General features: G+C 45.2%; 1 protein-coding gene and 1 long non-coding RNA gene across 4 annotated transcripts in view; one reads left to right on the forward strand and one right to left on the reverse strand.

Annotated features, from left to right (window-relative positions):
* Positions 1–547: 547 nt before the first annotated feature.
* On the reverse strand, positions 548–8,016 carry LOC115090554. 2 transcript variants are annotated; one of them, XR_003856420.1, is made up of 4 exons: positions 7,809–8,016; positions 7,384–7,684; positions 6,475–6,568; positions 548–2,766 (listed from the first exon to the last, which is right to left on the reverse strand). It is a non-coding gene; the product is annotated as an uncharacterized LOC115090554 (long non-coding RNA). The 2 variants fall into 2 exon arrangements; XR_003856419.1 differs by lacking the exons at positions 7,384–7,684; positions 7,809–8,016 and adding an exon at positions 6,884–7,076.
* Positions 6,534–26,754, forward strand: part of ETV6 (ETS variant 6) — a 249,449-nt gene continuing 229,228 nt past the window's right edge. Inside the window, exon 1 of one of the 2 annotated variants that reach the window (XM_029599789.1) lies at positions 6,534–6,666. In XM_029599789.1, coding sequence (XP_029455649.1) covers positions 6,634–6,666 — 33 coding nt within the window. In that variant the 5' untranslated portion in view covers positions 6,534–6,633. The remainder of the gene's footprint in view (positions 6,667–26,754) is intronic. The other variant, XM_029599790.1, reaches the window with a different exon arrangement.

A 26,754-nucleotide genomic window follows, 5' to 3' on the forward strand; every position in this document is an offset into this window, starting at 1 on the left:
TAAGATACGTGCACAACCCCCGAAAACCTACCCCTGCCTCCCCCTGCGCGTGCCGAGCCTATCTTGCATAGGCTTCACAGCGGGCGCAAGCCCCAGGACGCGCGTATTTCCCGGGGCTTGCAAAAAGGGGCGGGGCATGGGCGGTCCGGGGTGGTCTGGGGGTGGGGCATGGCCTGAGCCTCCAGGCACAGCGGCCATATGCCACTGTGCCCGGGATCGTGGGCCAGCTGTTGGCCGGTGCACATAACTTCTTCAACAAAGGTAAGGGGGGGGGTTCTAGGTAGGGCTGGGGGGCGGGTTAGGTAGGGGAAGGTGTGGGGGGGGGGGGGGCGGAAGGAAAATTCCCTCCGAGGCCGCTCCGATTTCGGGGCGGCCTCGGAGGGAACAGAGGCTGGCTGCATGGCTCAGTGCGCGGAAGTCGCACAATTGTGCACCCCCTTGCGCACGCCGACCCTGGATTTTATAACATGCGCTTGGCTGCGCGCGCATGTTATAAAATCGGGCGTAGATTTGTTCGCGCCGGGTTGTACGAACAAATCTGCACCCACGCACAGGTTTTAAAATCTGCCCCATAATGAATGTGCATGAGATATATTTGCACATATTGGAGACCCAGTATATGCAGATCTGTCTCATGCATATTCATTGTGGCTATCCTGAAAACTGGACTAGCTAGATGTGCCTCTACAGGTAAGTTTTGCTAGATCCCTTTTCATGTTTTCTGCATTTTCCAGGATGTCTACCCTGTTACTGATTTTTTATATCATCTGCAAAAAGACAAACCTTTCCCAATAGCCCTTCCACAATATTGCTTATGAAAATGTTGAACAGAACCGGACCAAGGACCAATCCCCGAAGTACACTACTGGCAACCCTCTTTGCTTTTGCTTACCACTGCCTTTTATCGCCTCCCACTCAACCATTTTCTAAATCTATTTTTGGATCATACTTAGAGTGCCTAGTTTGAGGTAGACTTTAAAAGCCACGTGTGCACGTCCATGTGTGCGCAGTTCCTGGCGCGTGCACATGAACGCACCAATTTTATAACATGCATGCGTCGCCAAGGCAAGGAAGTGCAGGCAGGGACTTCCTTATATTGTTCCATCAATCAGGGCGCGCCGCGGAGCTCGGACCCGCCCCTGGCCCTACAAGAGACCTGGCGGTCCATGCGCACGCCTGTAGGGGCATGGCCAATGCCACTGGAGACGCCGAACTCTGGCGTGAGGCCTGGTGTGCAGTGGAAGGCCCGGCGACCGCTACCGCGGGATGCCGAGGCCTAGAGGAGCTCGCAGTTGCCACTGGGGAGGCCGACCCGTGACCTGCAGAGGTGCTAGCGAGGTGAGCAGGCCCATGCGCGGGCCGGGCGCGGACGGGGCGCACAACACCAAGTTTACAGTACTGCATCTGGTTCTGTAAGATAAGGAAGTTAGTCTCAGGAAGATACATCTGTTACTTTAAGATTAAGGAAGTAGAGCATCCCTGGCTGTACATCCAGAATTAGCCTTCTGCCCAAAACAGCTAAAGCTGCAGAAAGAGGAACTACCCATTTACAGTTGAATGGATGCCCAGATAGGCAGGAAGTGCCTATCTGGGCAGGATATTCCCTTATGTTTAGAGAAGACATTAAGAAGACACTGCAGAGACATTACAGATATTCCAATATCTAAAAGAGGAAGTAACTATAGCAAGTCCAGACAGCTTAGGACTAAGGAACTATATTTCTGTAAGAGCTGAGATACACTTCTGCGTGTGATAGCTAATATAAAACTTGTAGACCACATGTAGCGTGATGGCAAGAACAAGGAACCAAACTATGTTCATGCAGAGAGTCCTAGACTGTAGCCCAGACTTGGCTGTCAACCCATAAGTGGGTGCTAACTCAGTGCTAGTTCCGCAATTGGGTGTATATGAGGGAGGTTTGGAAGCAGTTCTTTACATTGAGTGAGCAACCAACTCGATATCTGCCCATGATGATCACAGTGTCTGACCCATTGTCATCGCCTCCACTGAGTCCATAGACATTACTGAGGATGAAATGGGGGAGTAATTGTTCAGGGAAGTGCCTACTGTAAATATTCTTTTAGACCATTCTCTTATATGGACTTGCATATATGCTCTTTCATATGGTATTGCTTCATATATTCAGTTATTAGATAGGCTAAGATATTGCATGCTTTGCTGTTACATTGCTGATTTCATTGCCTATAATTTTGGGGAAGTGTTTGCTGTAAATTACATTACTGTTAGTGCTTGTTTAGGAATAAAGCTCACATACATTCTTTTCCCAATTTCTCTCAGTTTGTGCCTTATTTTCACTGGGTCATTCAGGGCAAACATGACCACACTACAATGGCCACACTACAATGATCCAAAAATATTATACATAAGCTATAGGGACATTATAGGTCCTATCTTAAAAGCTTTTGTATAATATTTTTTGCTTATTCTTATAGAGATTCAGTAAAAGTTTTCAGAATCTGCCAAGAATCCCATGATTGGAATGTAATTTTCCATATTAATGTATTTATATTCTATACACATTATTTGTAGTTAAGAGTTAAAATAATTTAGTGAAAACAAAGAAGGAGCATTCCACCAAGTGGAACAGAGCTGGTGAGAGCCGCTTGATTTGAAATTCACAACACACGACTGAAAAGAGTAAGAGTCAATCGGAATGGTGTATCTCTTTTTTCTTGAAGTGTGGTTGATGTGCAAACATTATAACGCCAGCAGGTTCTCACTCTGTTGTTTTTTTTTCACATGAACCTGTTGGGAAAAGGAGGCAATATTATCAACATAAATCTCAGGGTGAGGAGTCTTAAATACGTAGCAATGCTTCTATAGAAAGGAAATAAAAGGGATATTACATGTAACATTTTAACATCCATTTAACAAATGTAATAGGAGACAACCTTCCGCTGCTCCCCGATCTTTTAAGTTTGTTGGACTGTCGTCCATGGAAAAACTGGCCATCCTCCCTATCTTTGAAGTACCTAGCATGTCCCTGCCCTCCCCTCACTCTCTACATTTGCTGCAAGTCCACCTAGTTGTGCCAACATCTAAGGAACCACGCTTGAGAAGAATCAGAGAAAATATCTATGCAGGATCAGGTCCAGCCTCTTGAAACTGTCACTTGATATCAGACTAGCTCTGAGCCTTCAAGTTTGCCTGCCTCTCAAACCGCACTGCCCGGTCTTCATAAGACTGTCCAACATGTAGCAGAGCTGCCCTTAGCCCAGGGCTTAATTTGCAGACAAAAAAGGAAGTGAAACTGTGGGGGTACAGGTATGCAAACACACAAAGCAGCAGAAGCAGTGGGGCTGACAGGCATTCACCTCATCTTTCCTCACCCCCCTCCCATCTTCTCTCATAGCCTTTCAATTGCGCCAGTCTGATGGGGCTTTGCCAGTCACTAACATTGCTCCCAAGTATTTTTCTAGCAGGTGGCAGTAGAAGGTTTGATTGTTTTTAACATTTGGGATTCCTCCCGTGGTCATATCAACACCTTTCTGAGGAAAGGTTTGTATGGGATATAAAAGTCCCCATCAGGAAAGGTGACCGGAGAGTGGGTTGCTGGATTGCAGAAGGTAGAGATTTTCCCCAGGATCTCAAGTTAGGAGGAATGAGGCTTGAAGATTTTTGGAAAGTTTGATCAGTTCCAGAGGGAAGGCCGTATCTCGGGTATGCCAAAGGGCCTGGATCAATTTGCCCAGGTGACCTGTTAACATTGTGGGTAAAGAGAAGGATTAAGGCTTTTGAGAAGAACTGAAGAGGCTTCAAGATTTTTGCAGTTGGATTACCGTTAATAGTTTTTGACCTAGTCCTGGATTTTTTCTACAGATGGTTGGCTTGGGGATCCATTTTTCCACCTGACTAGTTTATGCTGGAGCTACGCTCTAGTAATCCTACCCTCAATGGAGAGGATATATTTTCTATGGATGAAGATGCAAGAGATGGGAGAGAGATGAGAAGATTTAAAATGGACAAGGAAACCAAATGTTTCATTGTGGTGATTTATTTGATGTTGATTTTGATTTTTGTAATTGTGGCCTGGATACTTTTCTTTAAATTACAGTAAACACCAACTTAGGCCTCTGCTTTGATTTTTACCTTTTATCCCCAGTGCATGGGCAGAATGGATGGACATTTTGTTACTTTTGGCTTCCTTGCTCCTATTCTGGACAGTTTAGCACCTCTTGGGAGATTTTTCATCTAGAGTGTGAACGTGAGACTGGGACAGAGATTTGATGCTCCAGAGGCGCCAAAAGATAATTCTTTCTCCCCATCCGAGGCTAATTGAGGCTAATTACCCACACAGGGGACTGGCTACACCAGGAAATTGCACAAAAGTCAAGGTCATGTGACTGCTCTCATCTGGGGGTAAGCACTGGGCCTGCTCTTTCTGCAGGGAGCTGGAAGTGATTTACATTACCAGCTCTGTTCTGTTTGTGTGAGGAAGCCAGAACTGATTTAACTGCTAGAAAAAACGTGGCAGTTTTTTCTGGCAGGACACCACCCTTGGTTGTCCTGCCAGAAATTAAGCCCTGGGTAATACACACAAAAAGGGGTTGAATTAGCACACATTTGGAAACTTGTAATCTGCGGTGCTCATCAAGGCCAGGACTGGCACGTGTTACTTCAACCTCTTTTTGTGTCTGTTTTTTGCTCTGCAACAAATGCTTCAGTATCACCCCTTTTCCTCCTGCTCCTTGAGGAGGAGGGAAGGGGGGAAGAACAGGAGGGAAGGGGGTTGGCTTAGGGAGTAGAGTGGCTCTTCTCTGCTCTTCCACCTCCAGGTTCACTCTCTCATCATTATCTTCCTTGCAGGCTCCTTGAAAGGGGAGAGGCGGGAGCAAAACACCCCCTCTGCTCTGCCTCTCAGGTTTGAAAAGTGGTAGAACTGCGTTCCAGGCTGCTCCCCCCACAAATTAAGCCCCTGCATTCGCCACTTTAATTACTGTATCCCCGTGCTCTTCATGGTCAACTTTAGAGGGGTAGCCCCACCCCCAGCGCTACAAATTCCTGTCACAGGACAGCATTCCGGAGCCCCGTTGCACTCCCTAAGATCAGCCCTCTTGCTCTTTATGCCTTATGGGTGCTACAGTTCAGATATTTAATTACCCTATCCCTGTGCTCTTTATGCTTTTATCTGTTCGACCCTATTCAGCTATTAATGTGCATTATCAAAGGGACGTAGCTTTTCCTAGATTCTAACTTCTTGTAACTCGCTTTGAGTTTTTCAGGTAAAAAAAAAAGTGAGAGGTGTGAAAATAAATGACGCTGCTGCTTTCCCAAGCGAAAAAATATATCTGCGATTGTTTCATTTCCCCCCCCAAATGCTTTCCTTTTTACATTAAGTTTTCTTTCTTTTCGGTTTAATCTCGGCTCCATGCGCTCTACCTTCCTCCCTTCACTTCCTCCTTTCTGTTTTTCCCAGCGCTCCCTCTGCAACCTCATCTCCCATTTCCTGGCGTCCGCGCGCACACGGGCGTTTTGTCTTATTTCCTCATTTCGCTCCGTCACGCCGGTAAAAAACATATATTTATGCATACAATTTCTACATTTCCCTTCGAAAAGGAACCCTTTGGAAGGCTCACCTTTTAAATTACGTTTACTGTAAACGGTGTAACTAGCTAAGCAAATGTCAAAACAAACAAGAGGCTTTTATTCAAAATTCCCTTTTCATAGGAGACGTTTCGGGTTTTTCCTTCCTTTTACAGGTCTTCATTGATAGTGCAAAGTGCAGATTAAGGCACTGATGTCCTTTCAGATATTATGCATCAGGCTGCGGAACGCGCTGTTTAACTTTCTTCCCCCTATTATTTTGTGACGAAAAATAATTTTTCAAAAGTTTGGGTGTGTTTTTGGTTTGTTTTTTTTTTTTGCTGCCAAATATAACTGCATGCCACCTACCCACCGTGCTATCCTTCTGTGTCCCCGTCCCGTCCCAGCCTCTACCCAGGCAGCATCTCCCTGGCCCCGTGTGCCCCTCCTTCCCCATGATCCAGTTCCTGTCCTGCACTTCCCTTCCTTCCTGGCTCTCACACCGCTTCCCCCGCCCCTCCCCTCCCCCACCACGAGTTCCCGCCTGGCTTCCCCTCCCCCATGCCGCATTTCCTCGCCCCTGGCTCGGCAGGGGCCAGCTCTCCGCTTCCCGGTGGCGCTGCTCCTTTAAGAGGCAGAGCTCAGTGCTGGGAATCCACGTCAGTTTCGGCACTTAAACTCTCCAGATCAATGAGCGAGAGAGAGACATAGAAACACACACACACGGGCTCGCTCACTCACTCAGTTCTGCCTTTCAGTTTCTCTCTTCCAGGAAGGAAAACAGAAAAAAAAAAAAATAACCAGATCAGCCGCAGATCTGAAAAACCAACAAACGCCAGCAGCAGCAGCAGAAACAGCAGCCTCCCACCCACTTCTCCGCCGTCCCACCTCCCCCCCTCTACCCCCCAAAGCCTGCAGACAGCTTCTCACCGGGGGGAGGGAGGCTGACGATCGCTTTCCTTTGCAATTCCTGGATGCCTGGGAAACTTCTCTTCCGATGATCGCTCGCGCGTGCGAAGGATTTCTGGGTCGGGAAAGGAAAGTGGAAAAAAAACAACCCCTGAGAACTTCCTGATTTGACCGTGAGACATGTCTGAGGCTGCTGCTCAGTGTTGCATCAAGGTAAAGCTTCCCCCACCCCCCGCTTTCCCCTAGTAATCAGCAGATCATTCATTCCATGTTTTTCTTTTTTTAGAGACCTATCTTGAATTATTAGATTTGATTACATGTTGGTTGATTTTACAGAAGGCTGCAGCCGGATATTTAATTCGGAAGGTTAACAGTGGGGAGGAAGAGGGAGGAAAGAAGAAATGCCTTTTTCCCCCTTGTGCTGCCTTACCCTTATTTTAACCTTGCAGAGTAGTTTTTCCGAGTAGGATACAGTTCTTTCCTTGGCCAGGTCCATTTCAGCAGCAGATCCGCTGTGCACATCAGAATATTTAAATCGGATCCTTAATTTTGTTTGAACATGTGCGGGGAAATGAACTTTGTGTGTGTTTAAAAGTTGCCGAGGAGGGCGTGTGAGCCCTCCTCTGATGTCTCACGGCTGTCGCAGAAGAACTAGGAAAACGCCACTCTTCGTGTTCAGTCCCAACTTGTGCCAATCTGCTTTTATTGACAGCTTGAACAATTTTTTTCTGAGAATCGTGCTCAGACAGCCCTTCCATTTCTAATGTATGCAGGTCTGCGTCTTACACATGCATAATGTAGAAGAAATAACTTAAAAGAGGGATTGCGCTTTTGTTCAAACCTTTATTCTGCTTGGATGCTTAAACAAAGTCTCAAACTGTCTTTTCTTTTTAATATACAAATAAGGGCGATTTACTGTAGCGCACTCACCTTGCAAGCTGCCATGCAAAATTGGAGATGGTAAAAAGGCTACAGAGCCAAGTTCACCATTTAATACCCGCTGGATGTTTGTCTGAAAATATATGCAAATTTAATGTTTGGTTAAAAAAACAAAACAAAAAACTAAGAGTAACAACTGTTGATGAAGATCTGGGACAGGTTTTGCTGTATACCGTGCAGTTGCATGTCTGCTTGTTGCTTGTGTTCGTGAAGTTTTACCTTCTGCGCGTAGGGTATTTGCCCGTCAGAACTTGGGAGAAAACTATTATGCATGATTAATCCTCTTTAGCACCTGAAGTGTAAAAAACAAACAAACACAAGTGACAAAATATGAATTTATGGCTTCGGCCATTTAAGGTTTTACTATGAATATGGTGAGGGGGGCGGGGGATCTTATCAGTAGGTTCTCTTATCACCTTGGCGAAGCAGACTGGGCAGATTTGTTTCTTATGGTTAATCCGTTATCTCTGTTGTAACCCTAGGGGCTGGTGCTCTGCTGTGATGATTCGGTTTGCACTCCGTCATTCGTTTGTTTGCTTCCCGTAGAAGGCTAGCATGGTGCCTGCTTCTTGTCCGGGTGGAAGGAAGGAGTTGTGTGTAGGAACAGCCTGCAGTGAAAGTAGATTTTCCACCTCTGGTGTGTTGAAGGGAAGACAATGGCACTTTGTTGGCTTCTTGTGCCTCAGTATTCATGTTATGGCTGCAGTCAGGTGCACTGTTCTGGCTTTGTGACAGCGGCCTACTTGAATCCTGGAGTAGTGGGGGTGACATATTTGCATTTTGCATGGGGTGGTATCCTGCGACACTTGCTTTTTAAACTTTTTCAATGTAAACTAGCACCTCTAAGGTGCCATGGCACTTTCAGAATGCATTTTTGTAACAAGGGCTCTGTCCTAGCTCCAGTTTTACTACTGAGTTGACTATCAAATCTTTGAAATGGTAATTTGGGCGAAGAAATACTACAGTGAGACACCCCAGGGACTAGAGTGCATTTTCATTTCAGGCAATGTCAGGTAAGAGGACAGTAGGAAAAGAAAACCAAAACAAAGCTAAGTAACATTAGAAGACAAAATCCAGTCCGCAATGTAACAGAATTATTGCTTCTGAACTGAATGACTGGTTCATTGAAGCCACTTCACTTGTAAGGTAAGCTCAGGGTACTGAGATCAAAGAGCCTGAGGCTTACTTACATTCTTATCAGATCTAATTATCAGAATCATCATTAATTTATTACACTCTGAGTTATATTAAAAGATTATTGTAGCCATCATGTCCTGGGCAATATTCCTAAAGAGCACCTAGCAAATAGTAATATGCATGCTCTGCATCAATTAAAACGTTGTGTTTAAAGTTATTGCTATTTAATTCTTCAGACAATATCCCTGCAATTCCCATGAACTCCTGGGAGCAACTGTCCTGCTGCTGCTGCTGCTGCTACTACTACTACTAATACTTATCACTCAGAATAATATCCCAGATTATCCCCTAGACAAAAGCATGATTGATGAGAATTCACTATGATGACATCACACCTACATTTATTTATTTTTGTTTATTTAAAAAGCTTTTCTATACCAGTATTCTTGGGTACATCATATCGGTTTACAGAGAACTTAATGAGATACATGGAACAGGGTGTGGTAAACAGGAGAGCAACGGGAAGAACAAAATAAAGGGGGAGAATGTACAAGGGAACCTTAATTAAGGTAACAAGAGGTAAATTATAGTACATAGGAGAGTAACTAGTATACATGAGAAAAAAGTACAGGCTAACAAAAGATAAAATCTAAAATACGAGGAGTATTGTACATTATACAAGGTAACAGGGCATAATAAATGGAGTACAGACAAGTAAATAATGTACACGAGATAAGATGTACAGGATAACAAGGGATGAACCAGTTTAGGTGCCATATTACATGATTTCATTTTGTAATACTGGTTTGCATTCCTTAATGCTTCCAAAGGCTCAGGGGGACTAGGAATGAGCTGTCTTTAAATACATTTTCAAAATTAACATTCTCAAAATTAACATTTAGTGCAGACTTATGGTGTTCTTTTGAAGCAGCGGAGCCGTGAACCTCCATTTGTGGCTACCAGGATTTGTGGCTACCAGGATTTGTGGCTACCAGGATTTTTCCCTGATTTTTCATCTCATCCTCCTCCCTTTTTACAGCCCAGCCATTGCCTTGACCGTTCTGGGTAGGTGGCCACAGACTGCAGCCTGTGGCATGTGCATCCTAAATCTCAACTGTTTGAAAACTGGGATTTCTCTCCCGCCACCCTGGCTATGAACACAGCCATTATAGATACTTTTTTTTTCCAAACCAAGAAGCGTGAACTGATTTCTGCACGTTTGAGAAGCACGGCACACAATAATGTTATTAAATTACGCGACCTTCTTACTTGACCTTGAGAAAGTCAATGAACCTTCCTGTGGTTATGGGTTTTTCTCTTACTCACTCTGTTTCTGATAAATCCATCAGTCCTCATGTGATGCCACAGTGCTTCACCCAAGAGATGATGGCAAAGTCTGTGATAATAAAAGTACCTTCATCTTCCATTCCAACTTCAGTTTTGTAGTGGAGAGGCTGACAATAAAATGACCGAACTCTCAGCCAAACCTAAGTAAAGAATGGCTTTTGATTCTTTTTTTTAATCCTCAATATTTCATTTAGGGAGACTGTGAACAAGCATATGTAAAAAAAAAAAAGTGAATCAGTTTTGCTTGTGGCTTTTTTTGTTTTTTTTGGAATGAAGGTTTTATAGTTTTCCTTGAACATCTGGCAGTCCCAAACTGGGAAACTTCCATCCCTGAGAAAACAATACCATACTGCTTTGTAACCAAACATAAAAGTGTCCCAGCCTAGTGGCCACTGCCCAGTAAAACTATCTTTTCCTTCTTCCTGCTTGATTTTGATGGGAAACAAGAGCCAAATGAAATCGCTCGTTATTGCCACAAAATGCTAACAGTTCTTCGGTCACACTCAAGTCTGCACAGGCCATCTATGTGGAAATTCCCATGCGCTCATGGACATGTACGGGTGACATTTTCAGCTCTTCCACCTAGGTGCGAAGTTCAAAGGTGAAAGTTTCAGAGGAGAAGTAGCTGCGCTCTTTCTTGCTGAAAGTTGCGCCTGCTTTTTTCAGGGGCAGAATTTTTCCTGGGAAGCAGCTCATGCAGATTGGAAAATCCATCCTGTGCCTGGTGTTTGTAAAAAAAAAAAAAATCCCACCGTAAACAAGCCCCCCCCGGGAAACATCTCTCCTCAGTCTGGCTAAAGGAACGCGCGTGCTGTGGAACCTCCTCTTCATTTTGTGCTTTGGATGGAGTGGAGGCCTGTTTCTCAGCCAGTCAGGTTACCCAGATAAAGGGCTTTGAAAATTGCCCTTTTGCTGAGGGTAATTTTCAAATGGACTTCCGTGGGTACAGGAGTGCTTTATCTGCAGAAACTGGCCCTTCAGAACGTTGCGTGACCGATGTGCATGTGATGTTACGCGCGGAGGGGAGAGCCTGGGCGGGGTTGGGACGTAACATGCCCACTTTTTCGATTTTTCAAAGCATGAGCGTACATTCTCTCAGCAAAACTGCACGCACCCGATATCAGGGGTGGTTGTGCGCCTGTGGCTTTTACTGGAATCGTTTTCACAGTGGGCTGCTTTGAAATCGGATGTGACTTATGCGCACATCTGCCGACTAACTTACGCGCGATTGTTACGGAATTACTCCCCACGATGTGCAAAGTCAGTCCTCGGTTGCGATTTTACTTGATTTTCTCATTTAGGTACCTGACGTACTAAGGATTTTCTCCCATTTTGTGTCTCTGGCAATTCTAGTGTTAATACATCTGGTTCTTAATGAAAGAAGATCTATAACTTTCCTACTGCTTGATTCCAGGAAAACTATCCACAGTCCTTGTGCCCACAGAAATCTTCTGTTTCAGCTTCTTATGCCCGAAAGGAGATCATTTTAATTGAGAAAATCTGAGCATCTTTCCTAACCTTGTTCCTATAGGGAATCCCCTAGTTAAAGGCTGCTTGTAGCTGAGAAAATAGAGAAATCAAAGCCAAAATAATAGTAATGTCTTTTGGCTGAGAAAAAACCCCATTAAAATCCTTAGAAGGGGACAATTGTACCAGAATGTATTAATGAAAAACTCCTTGGTCGTTTCAGTGAAAAATAAGAGCAGTATTTATTACAGTGAAGTAAAAATTGTAATAACTCCCCTGATTTTATTTCTAAATTGCAGTCCAAACTCAGCCTCCCTAGCGAGTTAGACAGGCTCTGGCAAACTCTAGGCATCAAATCCCAAGGGGAGCTCTGGACGGCAGGCAGGGAGTCTCATGCTTTGCCTGGGCATCTGCAGTGGCTGTGGCACGGGCTGGCATTTCCCCTTCCAGGGTGGCAACACCCTGGGTGATGTGCGCCGCGTGAAGGGGGGACAGAGAGGCAGAGTTCTGATGGACCCGCTCCGAAGGAGGAGAAAGCGACTGCAGGAGAGGCCGTCAAGCAGCATTTAGTAGGACTGCATGGCTCGGGGGGGGGGGGGGGGGGGGGAACGGTCATGGCCTGACAGGGCTTTTCACCTCCAGAACGCCAGCTCAAATCCCGGCTCGGGTGGCCTATGGGAAGTGAGATGGAGGTCTTGGTCCAGTTCCAGGGACCTTCAGCGGGAAGCATTCACATCGCAGCTCCTGCCAGATTCCTGTGAGTCTGTGAACTCTGCTGCCCACCTCACTGACATGTGATAAGGACACAAGGAAGCAGGATCTGCATGATGGGCCTGTGCTCATCTTTCTTTATGGGAAGCAGGTATGGAAGTAGGCCAGTGTGAGTTGTCTTCTCATACCACGATTGGCTTGGTATTTCAGTTCGAGGCTGAGTTCTTTGCTTGACAATCGATATCTTGCTGAACAGTTTGGGCTTGTGAAGATGCACAATATCCTCTGTGGCATTCCTATATCAGATGTGGCCTGATGTCATCCATTGGAACTGTTGTCATATCTTGGCATCATCGGTCTGCCACTGTGTTTTCTGGTGTGATTTTACTTTGCTTCACCATTTTCTTGTCAGTTAAATTATATCTTAACGCCATGCTCGGCACAGTTATGTGATGTGACGTATCATTTACATTTGTAGCACTGCAAAGAGCAGCTCAGGATAATTCTGTTTGCTCAAGCAGTTTCCTCCTGCACCTTTCTCTTCCAGCTCAGTTGGAAACAGCCTCTTGTTGGCTGCCACGCCATGAGCCTTCGTTCACAACTGAACAGGGTTCCCCCCCTATTTATATAGCTCTCTACCCCCAATTCAACTTAGTGCCCTGGCCGTCAGAGACACAGTCCTTAGCCAATGGCCTACAAACCGCAGCACCTTCCAAAAGCTGGCTAACGTGGACCCTTACCGTGGCCACTAGATGTCACTGCTGAGTGATGGGTGAGACCCCACCCTCCAACCTCTGCCTCCAGAGCCTGTGACTGTCATCTCTTCAGCATCCTCAGCCCCGGCCAACCTGGGGATCGAAAGACCAGACCCAGAAATGAAATCCAGGTCTCCATATAGCAATGTGCTGTAGTTACCACTGAGCTATCTGGCCGATCTTCAAAAATAATGATCTTTTTGACCAAAAATCTTTTGTAAGAACTTAGGCTTGGCTCTTCTTTTTTTTTGTTAAATAGATGTTAAGATTTAGAAGACAAGTTTATTTATAGCATTTTTCACGAACCCAGTTAAAAGAAAATCAAGAAAGCAGTTGGGTATAAGCATTACTTGTATAAGGCTGAAGAATGATTCGAGATACAAGTTTCTGTTATTTGAGAGACTATAAATAGAGACTATAAATAGATAAATAGAGAGACTATAAATAGAGACTGGAAATCGAATCAATCATCAAGAAAATGAAACCTTCTTCACACCCATTGGACCAAATACCGACCAAACTACTTCTCACCATTCCTAACACCATTGCGAAACCTCTGGCCGACATTATAAATTGCTCCCCCAATCAAGGATCCGTCCCTGACTCTTTAAAAATTGCTTCCCTGAAACCCCTACTAAAAAAACCCAATCTGGACCCAGCTAACCCGGTAAATTTCCGCCCCATTGCAAACCTACCTTTTATAGCCAAGCTAATGGAAAAGCTGGTCAACATCCGACTCACAGACTACCTTGACTCCCACAACATTCTCTACCCTTCTCAATTCGGTTTCAGGAAATGCCTTAACACAGAATCCCTTCTTCTCTCTCTAACGGACAACATCCTGATGGGCCTTAACAAAGGACAATCATACCTGCTAGCCCTACTCGACATCTCCGCGGCATTTGACACGGTTAACCATTCTATCCTCATCAACCGTCTAAAGGAAATAGGCATCTCTGGCTCTGCACTGCTCTGGTTCAAATCTTTTCTAAACAATAGGCACTACAAAGTTAAAATTAATGACAAAGAATCCCACCCCATACCTTCAAAACAAGGAGTACCACAGGGTTCTTCACTCTCCCCTACCCTGTTTAATATATATCTACTCCCGCTATGCCAGCTTCTAAACAGCCTCAACCTTACCCACTTTATTTACGCGGACGATGTTCAAATCATAATCCCCATCTCGGACCCCATCTCACCTACTCTAAATTTCTGGAACAGCTGCCTACACGCCATCAACCTTCTTCTCTCGAGTCTCAACCTGGTCCTTAATACCTCCAAAACGGAACTCCTGATTATCTCCCCTAACGATGACAACTCCTCTGCCAATAATACAACTATTCCGCTAGCTAGCCAGGTTAGAGACCTTGGGGCCACCCTTGACTCTAGAATGAATTTCAAAAAGTTCATTAACGCTACAACTAAAGAATGCTTCTTTAAGCTACAGGTCCTGAAGAAGCTAAGACCGCTCTTACACTTCCAGGATTTCCGTTCAGAGCTGCAAGCCATACTGTTTTCAAAGATTGACTATTGCAACGCTCTACTACTCGGTCTTCCCGCCTCCTCTACTAAACCTCTACAGATGCTGCAAAACGCAGCTGCCAGGATCCTTACAAACACACGTCGTAAGGACCACATCACACCTATTCTAAAAATTCTTCATTGGCTACCCATCCATTATAGAATACTATTCAAGACTCTCACTATCATCCACAAATCTGTATACCAGCAATCCACACTCCAACTCTCCATCCCTCTCGAACTACATTCTTCCGCAAGACCGATCAGATCCGCCTACAAAGGTTCTCTCAAGGCCCCCCCCAACAAATCCTAGGTCCACAACTCCATTCATAAGCGAGCACTCTTGACAGCGGGTCCGCTTCATTGGAATTCGCTTCCCCCGGATATACGCCAGGAACAATGCCATCTCTCCTTCAGAAAGAAACTGAAAACCTGGCTGTTCACTCAAGCTTACGGTTGAAGGAACATTCTATCAAACACATTGTCTCTCACCCTTGAACGCCTCCCTACTCCCCCCCCCCCCTTCCCTGCCCTCCCACCTCCCCCCCTGCCTACCACCCTACCTACCACCTGCCTACCCCCCTGCCTACCACCCTACCATGCTTCCCCCGTCCACAAGATTTACGAATAATTGTGTATAATTACCTAAGATTAACCCACAGCCGAGCTTAATCTAGCGGATTTTGCTTCGCTGTCTTTTGTTTTCATGGTTTTCAATGACTATTTTAGTACTCTTCAGTTATTACCGTTTTTAAAATATCTTTCCTGTCCTCCAGCTCCCATGTTTTTCGCTCCCTGTTTGATGTAACTTTTTTACCTTCTCTGTAGTTGTTAATTGGTTTCCCCTGTTCTATTGTAAACCGGTACGATAAGACCGCGTCTTGAGTATCGGTATAGTAAAAGAATTTAAATAAATAAATAAATAAATAAATATAATAGCTTGCATATTGAAACAGTCTTCAGTCATAGAGAGGTAGCTCTTCTACCCACCTACTTTGTTGGGTTTTCTTGTAAGTAATTTTATTTTAGGTGGGCTAACATTTAGCATGGAGAGGGGCTCAGCATCACAGCAGGCCACAGGTGGAAATATTTATTTAAAAATGTTCTATACCGCTATTGTCGTTGAAAAGAGATTGTTCAAAGCGGTAACAAAACGTTCAAAAAATACAGTACATATGGTACATGCAGCATCATATAGTAAAAATAAAAACAGAGTCTGTAAAAACGTGATCATGAAAAAAACAACAAAAAAATCTCTTAAGGTCAGCATACAAACAACTCCGCCAGCCTAGGTCTTAACATCTTCACTCAGCTTTCTCAGCTCGCTTACGGAAAACCACTTGAAAAAAAAAATCTTAACCCAGCTAGTTCTTTACCAGGGAAACATCCCAGGCTTTAACCTTCTTCCGTAGCAAGAGAGAGCTTAATTCCAGCCTAAGCTCCAAAGGGAGTTTGTTTCCAGAGAGAGGGAGCTACCACAGGAAAAGCTGTCTTCCTTAGCCAGGTTCTGCGCGTGTAACAGACAAGAGTCCACTACGAACAAGGCCCCTTGGCTCGAATGTAATTGCCTGTTTGGGACAGACCATCTCAGTTTCATTTTAAGATAATGAGATCCATCATCTCGCAATACCTGGAAAATGAATGATCGTAAATGAACTGGATCTGGGCCCGAATCAGCAGCCAATGTAAGGATCTTCACATTGGAGTCGTTCCTACCTGTTCAGGGCAATTCCATACCATCCTAGCCGCGCTATTCTGAACCACGTTTATAATTTGTGTATAAGCTGTTTGGGCAAGCCAACATACAAGCAATTACCCTGATCAATTAATGCTTGGACCACCATTTGAAAGGTCTTAAAACCTAAGAATGGGCAGTGGTGTTTTATAAACCTTAGTTTACAAAAGGCATTTCTCACTGTCGGGAAGATGTGAGCTTCCAAATGTAAATTCTTTAACAAGCCTTACCCTTGCAGATCCCTTTAAAGAATCCCTTGTGGTTTCTGACTGTGTAATGCAACCCCCTCGAGAAAGGAATCGCTGCTTTCTGAAATCCAATGGATTGCAAAGTCTGAGGCAGAGGTAAATCTTGTCAGACAATCCGATCAAGTTCTTTGATTGGGTGGCCAGAGACTTGGATCAAGGGAGAGTGCAAGATGTAGTGCACTTGGATTTCGGTAAGGTCTCTGGCACGGTTCCACGTAGGTGACATAGACAGATTGAGCCCCCTTGCTATGGGCCTTAAAGTGACCACCTGGGTTAGAAACTGGCTGAGTGGGAGGTAACAGAGGGTAGTGGTAAATGGAATTCACTCCGAGGAGGGGGAACATTACTAGAGGTGTGCCACAAGGATCAGTCCTTGGACTGGTTCTTTTCTGTATTTTTGTGAGTGTCATTGCAGAAAGATTGTCGGGAAAGCTTTGCCTTTTCCTGAAGATACCAAAATCTGCCCCTGTATACAGCCAGGAAGGTGTGGAAAACACGAGGAGGGATCTAGCGAAGCTCAATGAACAGTCTAGCCTCTGGCAGCCAAGATTTAATGCTAAAAAAAATGCAGTTATGTATTTAGGGTGCAAAAAAACCAAGAGAGAGGTAGAGTAAAGGGCAGAGGTTCTCAACCGGTGTGTCGCCACACTTCCAGGTCCCCGCTGGCCCAGCTGCTCCCCCTGTCCCAGTGAGATGCAAACTCTTCCTGTGCCCCAGGCAGACTGTGGCAGGAGAGCTGGAAGAAGCACTCAGCGGTACTAGCAGCATGGTCTCTTCTTCCTGCCACCTCCCCACGTCTCGGAAGAGGAAGTGGTGTGCAGCAGACATGCACGCGGGAAGCAGAGACCTTGCTAGGTACAGTGTGTGTAGCATCGGCCCCAAGGAGAAAAGCAGTGTGGCCTGGAGCACAAAGAGGATCAACATCAGCCCCCGCGGCCAATGGGACTTCTTTCTCAAGGCCGCGAGGGCTGAAAGAGGAGGAGGCTGTTGCTGTCGCTCGTTATTCTTCAGTGGGGGGGGGGGAGAGAGAGTGAGTGAGCGAGCATATGTGTTTGAGCTTCTGTGTTTGTGTTTGTGTGTGTGTGTGTGAGAGAGAGAGACAACGTGTGTAAGTGAATGATTGAGAATCTGAATGTGTAAGTGTATGATTGAGCCCCAGTTTGTGTGAAAGAGAGCATACATGTGTGATTGAGAGCCTGAGTGTGATTGAGATCCTTTGGGTGTGAGAGAGACAGTTTGTAAGTATGTGATGGAGAACCTGTGGGGCAGATTTTCAAAGGCTACGCGCGTAACCTGAGGAAATCTGCCCCTGCGCGCGCCGAGCCTATTTTGCATAGGCTCAGCGGCACGCGCAAGCCCCGGGATGCGCGTATGTCCCAGGGCTTGCTAAAACGGGCGGTCCGGGGGCGTGTCTGCAGTCCGGGGGCGTGTCTGCGGTCCGGGGCGGTCCGGGGGCGTGGCCGAGTGCCCGGACACTGGCCTGTGTCAGGACCTGGCCAGCCAGCGCACGCAAGTTACGCTTCGAGAGGCAGGCGTAACTCCATCGAACAAGGTAGGGTGGGGATTTAGGTAGGGCCCGGGGGGTGGGTTAGATAGGGGAAGGGAGAGAAAGGTGGGGGAGATCCAAAAAAAAGTTCCCTCTGAGAAATCGGAGTGGCCTTGGAGGGAACGGGGAAAGCCATCGGGGCTCCCCTTGGGCTCGGCGCGCGCAAGGTGTACATGTGTGCACCCCCTTGCGCGCACCGACCCCGGATTTTATAACATGTGCGCGGCAGTGTGCGCATGTTATAAAATCGGATGTACATTTGTGTGCGCCGGGTAGCGTGCACAAATGTACCCCGCGTGCATAGGAATTAAAATCGGCCCCCGTATGTGTAAGTGAGAGAGAGCATGTGTATATGTGTCTGATTGAGAGCCTGTGTGTGACTGAGAGAGAGGAGAATGTTGCAAGCAAACCCCGCCCCCTCCCCCCGCATCCTAATTCACAACAATCTCAGGGCACCTGGAAATCAAACTCGGAGAGCAGAGTATTTTTTTATCCTTATTTTTAATTATTGGGTTTTTGTGTCTGCTGTTTTGAAATATTTTATTGGTATCTATAAATTTATTATATACATTTTTTAATTATTGGATATCCCATTTATCAGCTGTTTTGAAATAATCTGTTCTTTTTATTATTATAGTTTTATTGCTATTGATATTATATTTCTTGCTTTGTTTTGAGGACTGGTGATGATTCTCTTTTTCCTTTGTCGCACTGCATACAGTCTCTCTGGCTTGTTGCGGTTTCCAGTTCAGTTTTGGTCTGCATGTTTCTATTTATGCTTTATAATCTGTTTATTATTTATTTATTTATTTGAGATTTTTTTTTTTCTATTTGAGTTTTTTCTATACCGGCATTCGTGATAAGAATCACATCATGCCGGTTTACAATAAACAGGGGGGTGTGATAATAGGTTACAATAAAAAGAACATGAGGGCCAGCACATGTGATTCAAGTGAGGTCTTCGGCTGGCTTGTAGTTTCTGTGTAGGGCTCTATAGCAGCCTGGCTTGTTCTGTTTTCCTAATAGGAGGAGTATTGGAGTTTTAAGGCCTGATGTAATATTTTCAGTGTTGCCTTTTCTTAGGTAAAGTGGTTACTGTTTGAGGACTGGAAGTTGGTGCTGTTCTGGTATAGAAGGTTTACTATTTATATAATTTCTGTTCAGTAAGAGTATTTATCTTTCCCGTGTCTTATTCTTAACAATAAAAGTAATACTGGGCCTTTTTTTTAAATTTCTGCCGTGGTTTGTAATGAGCAGTGTGTCACACGTGAGCATTGTCCGTCAGGTGTGTCACGATGGGAAAAAGGTTGAGAACCACTGGTATAGGGGGTGAAATTCTTCTAAGCATGAAAGAAGAGCGAGATTTGGGAGTGATGATATTCTTAAGGTGGCCAAACCGTTGGATAAGATGACAGTAAAAGCTAGAAAGATGCTTGGCTGTATAGGGAGAGGAATGGAAGTGATATTGCCTCTATGTAGGTCCCTGGTGAGACCTCATTTGGAATGTTGTGCACAATTCTGGAAACCACAATTTCAAAAGGATATAACCCGAGGGTGGCTACTAAAATAATCACAGTGGTCTTTTTTTTTTTCTAAAGCATATGGGACAGATTTAAAGATCTGAACATGTATACCCTAGGGGAGATAGAAGAGATATGGTAAAGACATTTATATACCTCCAGGTTTTCCATGCACAGGAGGTGATCCTCTTTCAGTGGAAAGGAGGCTTTAGAATGAGGGGTCAAGGGATGAGGGTGAAAGGGGACAGACTCAGGAGTAGTCAATATTTCTTTAAAGAGAGGGTAGGGAATACATGGAACAGCCTCCCCATGGAGGCGGTGGAGACAAGAACAGTATCTGAATTCAAGAAAGTATAGGATAAATGCAGGGGGATCTGTGAGGGAATGTTTGGGATTGTAAAGCTGAATTAGTTGGTGTGGATGGGCAGACTAGATAGGCAGTAGGAGCTTTTTCTGCTGTCGTGTTTCTATGGTGAAGGTGTCTTCACAGCATCCCCAGCGCCAGCTGACCTGAACCAGGGACTGAACCCAAGTCCCTCTTCCTGCTAACGTATAGCATGGCCACTTAGCCAGCAGGCCAGCCCAAGTTTTAAATTTTGTTGAAGCCTTCTGCAGATCTTTCAGGCAGGTAGAATCACTTTAGCTCATCAGCATCCTTATATTCTCAGGAATCAGTAAGTACATGTTTGAAAAGTGTGAGAGTTACAATGGATCCTTCAAGACTGAAACTAATCGGAGAAAGTTCTTTTTTACTCAACGCACAATTGAACTCTGGAATTTGTTGCCAGAGGATGTGGTCAGTGCAGTTAGTATAGCTGTGTTTAAAAAAGGATTGGATAAGTTCTTGGAGGAGAAGTCCATTACCTGCTATTAGGTTCACTTAGAGAATAGCCACTGCCATTAGCAATGGTTACATGGAATAGACTTCGTTTTTGGGTACTTGCCAGGTTCTTATGGCCTGGGTTGGCCACTGTTGGAAACGGGATGCTGGGCTTGATGGACCCTTGGTCTGACCCAGTATGGCATTTTCTTATGTTCTTATGTTCTTACTGCCTGCTCTGTGGCTTTCAGGTCATTAGTCTTCTGCAGCGTGAACATGGCTTCTGATCTTCTCATGCAATGCTAACCAGCTGCTATTGTCTGGCAGCCATTGGCATAATGTCTGGTGGGAGCTCAGGAGCTGTCTAGGCCATTTTCTGTGTTTAAAAAAAGGGGACATTTTTAACCAGCCCTTGGGTGAACAGAGACCTGTGTACAACTTGAAGGTCTAATATTTCTTTCTCTTACCCATGCCTTTCACTGGTTTATCTTCCTCCTTTTTTTTTTCTGGTTTTTTTTTTTCCCCCTTTCAGATCTTTTTGAACTTTCCAGCCAGATGCAGTCTCCTCCTTGGGTGTAGTGGGCAGGCAGGCCTTGCGGGCCCACTGGGCCCATGCAAAATGTATTAGAGAGGAAAAGTCTAAGCAAACTTGGGAGAAGAAAAAAATTCTTAAAACCATTACAAATAATTTAATTACATGGTGGTAGATGATAAAGTGTGATCTCATGGAAGAAGCCAGAAAATGGAGAGAGCGTTCCCTGAAAGGATGAAGGAGAAAAGAGGTGATAGAGTGAGGGAATGAAAGGTGGGGACACAACCAATTATGCAAGTTTTCTAATACCTCAGATGCACCACGAAGGCCCTCAGCAAACCGAGCTAACAGATATATTTTTCGGCACCTTCGGAGTTGCGAGCATTTGGGAGGCGTTGTAGCTTTTGTGGGAAAGGCCACCTGTTGACCGCCTGTGATCTGACATGCAGCGCCGGGTGCATTCTGCTTCGGATGAACAGCAAGCCAAGAGCTTAAGGGGAAAGAAAAACAGACCCATGTGACTCAAAAGCCTGCAACATAACAACAAGGAATTAAGGGCTCCATTAATGCACTGAAGCAGAACTCTGCCCTGGTTTGTGTGTGTGTAGTACGAGAGCGCGCACACCCACACACCTCCTCTCCCGAACCGTCCAGGAGACTCCGTTTCATGGTACCTTTGCCTGTGGCTCCCAGAGCCAAGCCTGGTCAGGTGTCTTTAGCTGGGCTCGAGAATTACCATTCTCTGATTACACTCCTGATGAAAGTGAATCCAAAATTTTTTGTTACCATGCGTGAAGGTCATGGTACTTTTTATGGTTTTTTTTTAATTTATTGGATGGACGTGTAGCGTTGGGTTGAAATAAAAGATCCCCCCCCCCCCAACCTGTGAAATATTAAATAAAATTAAAAAAAAAAAACTGGACAGGCTGCGACCGCTCTATAATTCCCCTTTTAGCCCTTCTGATAAAATATAACAGCCTTGGTTTGTTTCATGTGACTGCGGAGTCTTCAGGAAAAAAAACAGGTGCCAGGCAGCTGTAAAACCCAGACTGTAGCACCCTGCCCCTTATACTGAGGCACTGCACTTATGCTGTTGGAAGGGAACGGGGGCTGAGACACTGTGATAGAAAACCTTGCTGATTTCTACCATCCAGAGGGTTTAGCCCTATTTGGGGGTGGGTTTTTTTGTTTTGTTTTTTTAATCTTGAAGCAGTTGCATCAGAGTTATGGGAAATCAAATGGCAGAAGTTTCCGGATCCACAGGTAAACACAGGAACTCCGATGAAGGATTCAGGTATCTCTCTCCGGGAAGGCCTGGGGCAAGGGGAACGAAGAGCAGCCGTGTGACATGGATCACACCATAAGCCAACGCCAAGCCGGCTTTCGGCTCCCGGCAGCCTTTTTCAGCCTCTTGAGAGCTGATCTGAAAGAGCAGGGCAGAATGGTTTAATGTGAGTTGTTACCAGGCTCCCGGTCTGAAGCAGGAATGCCCACACAGTCGCGAGAACCTCAGCAAGTGTCCAGATTATTATTTTTTTTAACTTTTTTGTAGTGATATTCACCATGATTAGGAAAGGGTCTTGACCCCGGCCAGACCAGTAACTCAGTGCCATGCAGAAGGTCTCCATTTCTATTTCCAAATTGGGTCTTCCCCTTTCCAAGTTGGCTGGGGATTGCTGCGGGGGGGCAGCGTTGAAAGCCCTCTGGAGTGGGGGAAGGAGCTGTGGTCGTTGCTGCAGGGTGATGTCTAGAGGCGGGATTCAGGGCCCGTGATTACAGGGTGTGTGGCCCCCGGCTCAGGGCTGTCCCTGCAATGACCAGATGAGGCATGTTGGGGGAGGGGAATATCAAATAAGAAAAAAAACCCCCCAAAATCCCCAGGTAGTTGTGAATGAGGATTCCTGGTGCCAAATCCCAGTACTGGTTCCGAATGAGCTGGAAGTACAAAGGAGCAGGAGGAAACTGCCGAGTTAAAAAAAAAAAAAGAAGAAAAAACCAACGACAACAAAAACAGTTTCTTTCGCCCTCTTCCCAGCTTGCTTGTTGGGAATCAGAACACAGGAGAGACTCTTTCTGCCTTCTCTAGACTAGGAATAAATAACACTGCAGGGAAGCTGAGAGGGGAATTACGTTATGAGGTCTGAATGCAGAAGTTCTTCGCAGTTTGAGGAAGAGGGGACTCGTCTGTCGGCAGGAGGCCCTTATAAGGCCCGCTGCTGCCCGTTCTTCCAGTCCCGGCCCCTGCTCTACGTGTCCGAAATCTTTTCTGTGGTGTCGCTGTGCCATGTGAGCCAGGAAATGGTGAACAGAGAGGATATGCCTGAGTGTGTACATTGTCCAGTAACACTGGTATCCCAAACCACCTCTCCCCAAAGGACAGGTTTTCCATAGGGAGACACTTCTTCGTCATCATCATCATCATCACTTTATTTATTTATATCAGCCGAATAGCTGAAAGCATAAGAACATAAGAAAATGCCATACTGGGACAGACCAAGGATCCATCAAGCCCAGCATCCTGTTTCCAACAGTGGCCAATCCAGGCCACAAGAACCTGGCAAGTACCCAAAAACTAAGTCTATTCCATGTTACCATTGCTAATGGCAGTGGCTATTCTCTAAGTGAACTTAATAGCAGGTAATGGACTTCTCCTCCAAGAACTTATCCAATCCTTTTTTAAACACAGCTATACTAACTGCACTAACCACATCCTCTGGCAACAAATTCCAGAGTTTAATTGTGCGTTGAGTAAAAAAGAACTTTCTCTGATTAGTTTTAAATGTGCCACACGCTAACTTCATGGAGTGCCCCCTAGTCTTTCTACTATCCGAAAGAGTAAATAACAGATTCACAGCATATTACAGCAGGTTAGGGGTACAGTAGGGTACATAGCGCAGCAGTTAATGTAAATGCTGGGCGGTCGAGCCCAGTCTGTACATGGTGTCTTACAGTGGCGGCCTGTTTCTAAACAGAGCAGCGTGCAGTGTGTGTTATTATGGCAGGCGTAGGGCTTTCCTTATCATAGGTACAGCAAGGCAGTGTATCAGGTACACTATAAATATTTTAGGACGGTGGCAATAAACAAAATAGAATATGATTATCGGAGTGTCATGAGATTTCAAGTAGAAAGAGAAGATATTTAGATAATGATAATGAATAGAAATAGAGCAAGTGGTGCAAAACTGGGATTTCAGGTGGTGAATCTTATTTATTTATTTATTTTGGGGGGGCGATGCATAGAGGTCCATCTCACCTACAGCAAATGAGGTACAATGCTAGAGTTGTGATGAGCGAGCAAGTCTAGGAGGTAGTTTTTTTTTGGGGGTTTTTTTTTATGATAGGGTCTGGTTTCTGGTGCACTGGGGGTGTGGCAGTTTTGATAGTAGTGTTTGGTGATTTGGATCATTCCTTAGGGTGAGGGGGAGGCTTGAATTACGATCGTGGCTCAAAGGCTGCTTCAAAGAGCCAAGATTTCAGAAGCATCCTGAAGACGAGGAAACCAGGGGCTAGTCTGATGTTGAGTGGTAAAGAGAGAGATTTGTTTCTGGTGCCAGCGAAGCTCATTTCCCTGGGGATCTGTATGACGAGTCAGACTTGTAGCAGCGAATGTAAAGGGTGGGAAAGTGTGAGGGCTTAACCCTTCCTTTGAGAGTCTTGTAGGCCAGCACGGTGAATTTATTTTTTTGGTATATTTTTTTATGTTTGAATCTTTTATTAAACAAGAAAAGTACATCACTTGGGAACTCTGAGGTACCCCAAGCACCATAGAAGAGATGTTCACATTTTCAGGACCAGGATTTTGAAGTTGGCACAGTAGAGTATTGGGAGCCTGTGTAGGGTTTTTAGGACTGGAGTGATCCTGATCAGCTCACTAACATTTTGCATCCTTCACACCGCAATGTTCTGGATGAGTTGCAGACACTGGTTTAGTTTACTTGGGATGCCAGTGTGTAAAGTGAGTTCCAATAGTCCCAAGTGGGAGATGATGCAGGTTTGTATATCTGTAGGAAAAGCCGGATGCCTTTTTTTTTTCTCTTGGCCACTTCTTCCCACACCTATGGGTGTCGAGCTCAGTGAGAAACTACCTGGATTTTCCCCCCATTTCTCACAAACACTTTTCCCTCTTCTCCCCCCATCTGTCTGGGGACAATAGACTCAGGCTTTCACAGAACCGGGAACGTGCATCGTGCATCCTGAGTCTGATCACTAGGTGTCCAGATTGTGTGACTGCTGGAACTCCGTCTCCCCAGGGGCTGTCATCACTGGCTCTGCAGCATTCCCAGCTCCAGCCGGCCCAAGGAGCAGGAGCAAGAACCTACATCTCCCGCAGGGCGGTGCCTAGCAGTGCCGCTGAGCCATGTCCACTAGTGCCCCATCACATTTAATTTCAGCCCCTGGACTGATATGGGTGTCTTCATTTAAAGACAACAGGCAAACCAGTTCCCTTGGTGCTAGTCTTAACGTTGATACCATTTCTATTCCCACTGGGCTATCCGGGCACCCAGTTGATGAAGTTGTCCCCATGCTCATCTTAGCATTAGTTCTGTAGATCACACATCTGATCACCATTGTGGTCCTTGGATCTTGGTAACTAAGGCATGCAAAATTTCACTTCCAGGCTATCTATATGATCGTCTTGCTTTTTCTCCTTCCCCGTCCCTTCTGTCTCATTCACACAGGTCCCAATGTTATCTTTGAGCTAGCCTCATTCTGCTAATTGTGGTGAAATTTGTTAGGGTCTTGGTTTGTTGATCCCTAACTTCAGCTAACTGCTCCTTCAGCCCCTTGCCTGCTGCTTATATATTCTCCTCTGGGAACTTCCTGTCTTTTTACCTCCAAAACTTTCTCTACAAAATTCAAATCCTACTCTTTCCTGCATCTGTTTTTATTCTTTAATCCTCCCCAGTGCAGGCACATACTCCCCATCTCTTTCACCCCACTTTATTTAAAAAATGTCTTGACTGCCCATCACATTTTTAGGCGGTTTACAATAAAACATTCATAAAAACAAAAGTATAAAAATACAAGGTATGTTACATTGACAAACATAAAAGCGCTATCAAACAACAAGATACTAATACAGCAACTATAACAAAATAAAAATGGCAGTAATACGCCATTGTTTATGCTCACTGCTGGAAGGGATCCAATCTCGGCCTTGTCCCATCGCTGTTCGCCAGCGATGGGACAAGGTAGCAGAGACCTAGATCAGCCTGCCGGTGGAGATGGTGGACACCAAAACAATAGCAGTTCCAGAAAGGATGAGATGGACTCAGAGGAGGAAAAGCTTGAGGCATCAGGAATAGACTAGTTCCAGGACTACTCAGTCCCTGCCCAGTCACCATGCAGCTGGCTACACAGTACTTTACAGGCATCCAGCTCAGCCTGTGATTGAAGCTCCATTTATACATTTCTGTTGGGTTTTTTTTTCTTTTTTATGGAGCTGAGGAATGCTTTCATTCCCTCTCCCTCCTCTCACAGACTCCCACTCACTGCATATATAGTAAACTGGGAGCTTTTACAATTCTTCCAACCTTACCGAGCAGCAGTGCTGCGCTCTGAAGCAACGTCTGAGACAGGGAGATGAAGATATCGTGCCGACTTTGGTTGAATATTTATTGAATTTTGACTTTGCTTGTACTTACGAGGCACAGCTAGTACTTGCAAATGTAATAAGTAGGGTTATCAGCTGGCTGATCCAGTCTTGGTTTTACTGTATTGCGGGTCTGCTTTCCCTATCTATAGAGTAAAAGCCTGTTCAGGGAAAAGAGAATCCTTTAGCAATCCTAGTAACAACATAATGCAGTAACATAGTAGATGACAGTACATAAAGTCCAGTTGAACCATTCGGTCTTCCTAGCAACGATAAATCTCAGCTGCCAGCTTCAGCAGCATGGCCGCTTGTAGCATGTCACTTCTTATCTAAGTCCAGTTTTTGTTTTCTTCCTACTTGGTTCTCTGTCATCCTGGGTACACAGATTATGGGAACCTGGTATAGTTGATAGTGAGCCCCTTCCCCT

Source organism: Rhinatrema bivittatum, chromosome 4, assembly GCF_901001135.1.
Source record: "Rhinatrema bivittatum chromosome 4, aRhiBiv1.1, whole genome shotgun sequence".
Classification (NCBI taxonomy): domain Eukaryota; kingdom Metazoa; phylum Chordata; class Amphibia; order Gymnophiona; family Rhinatrematidae; genus Rhinatrema; species Rhinatrema bivittatum.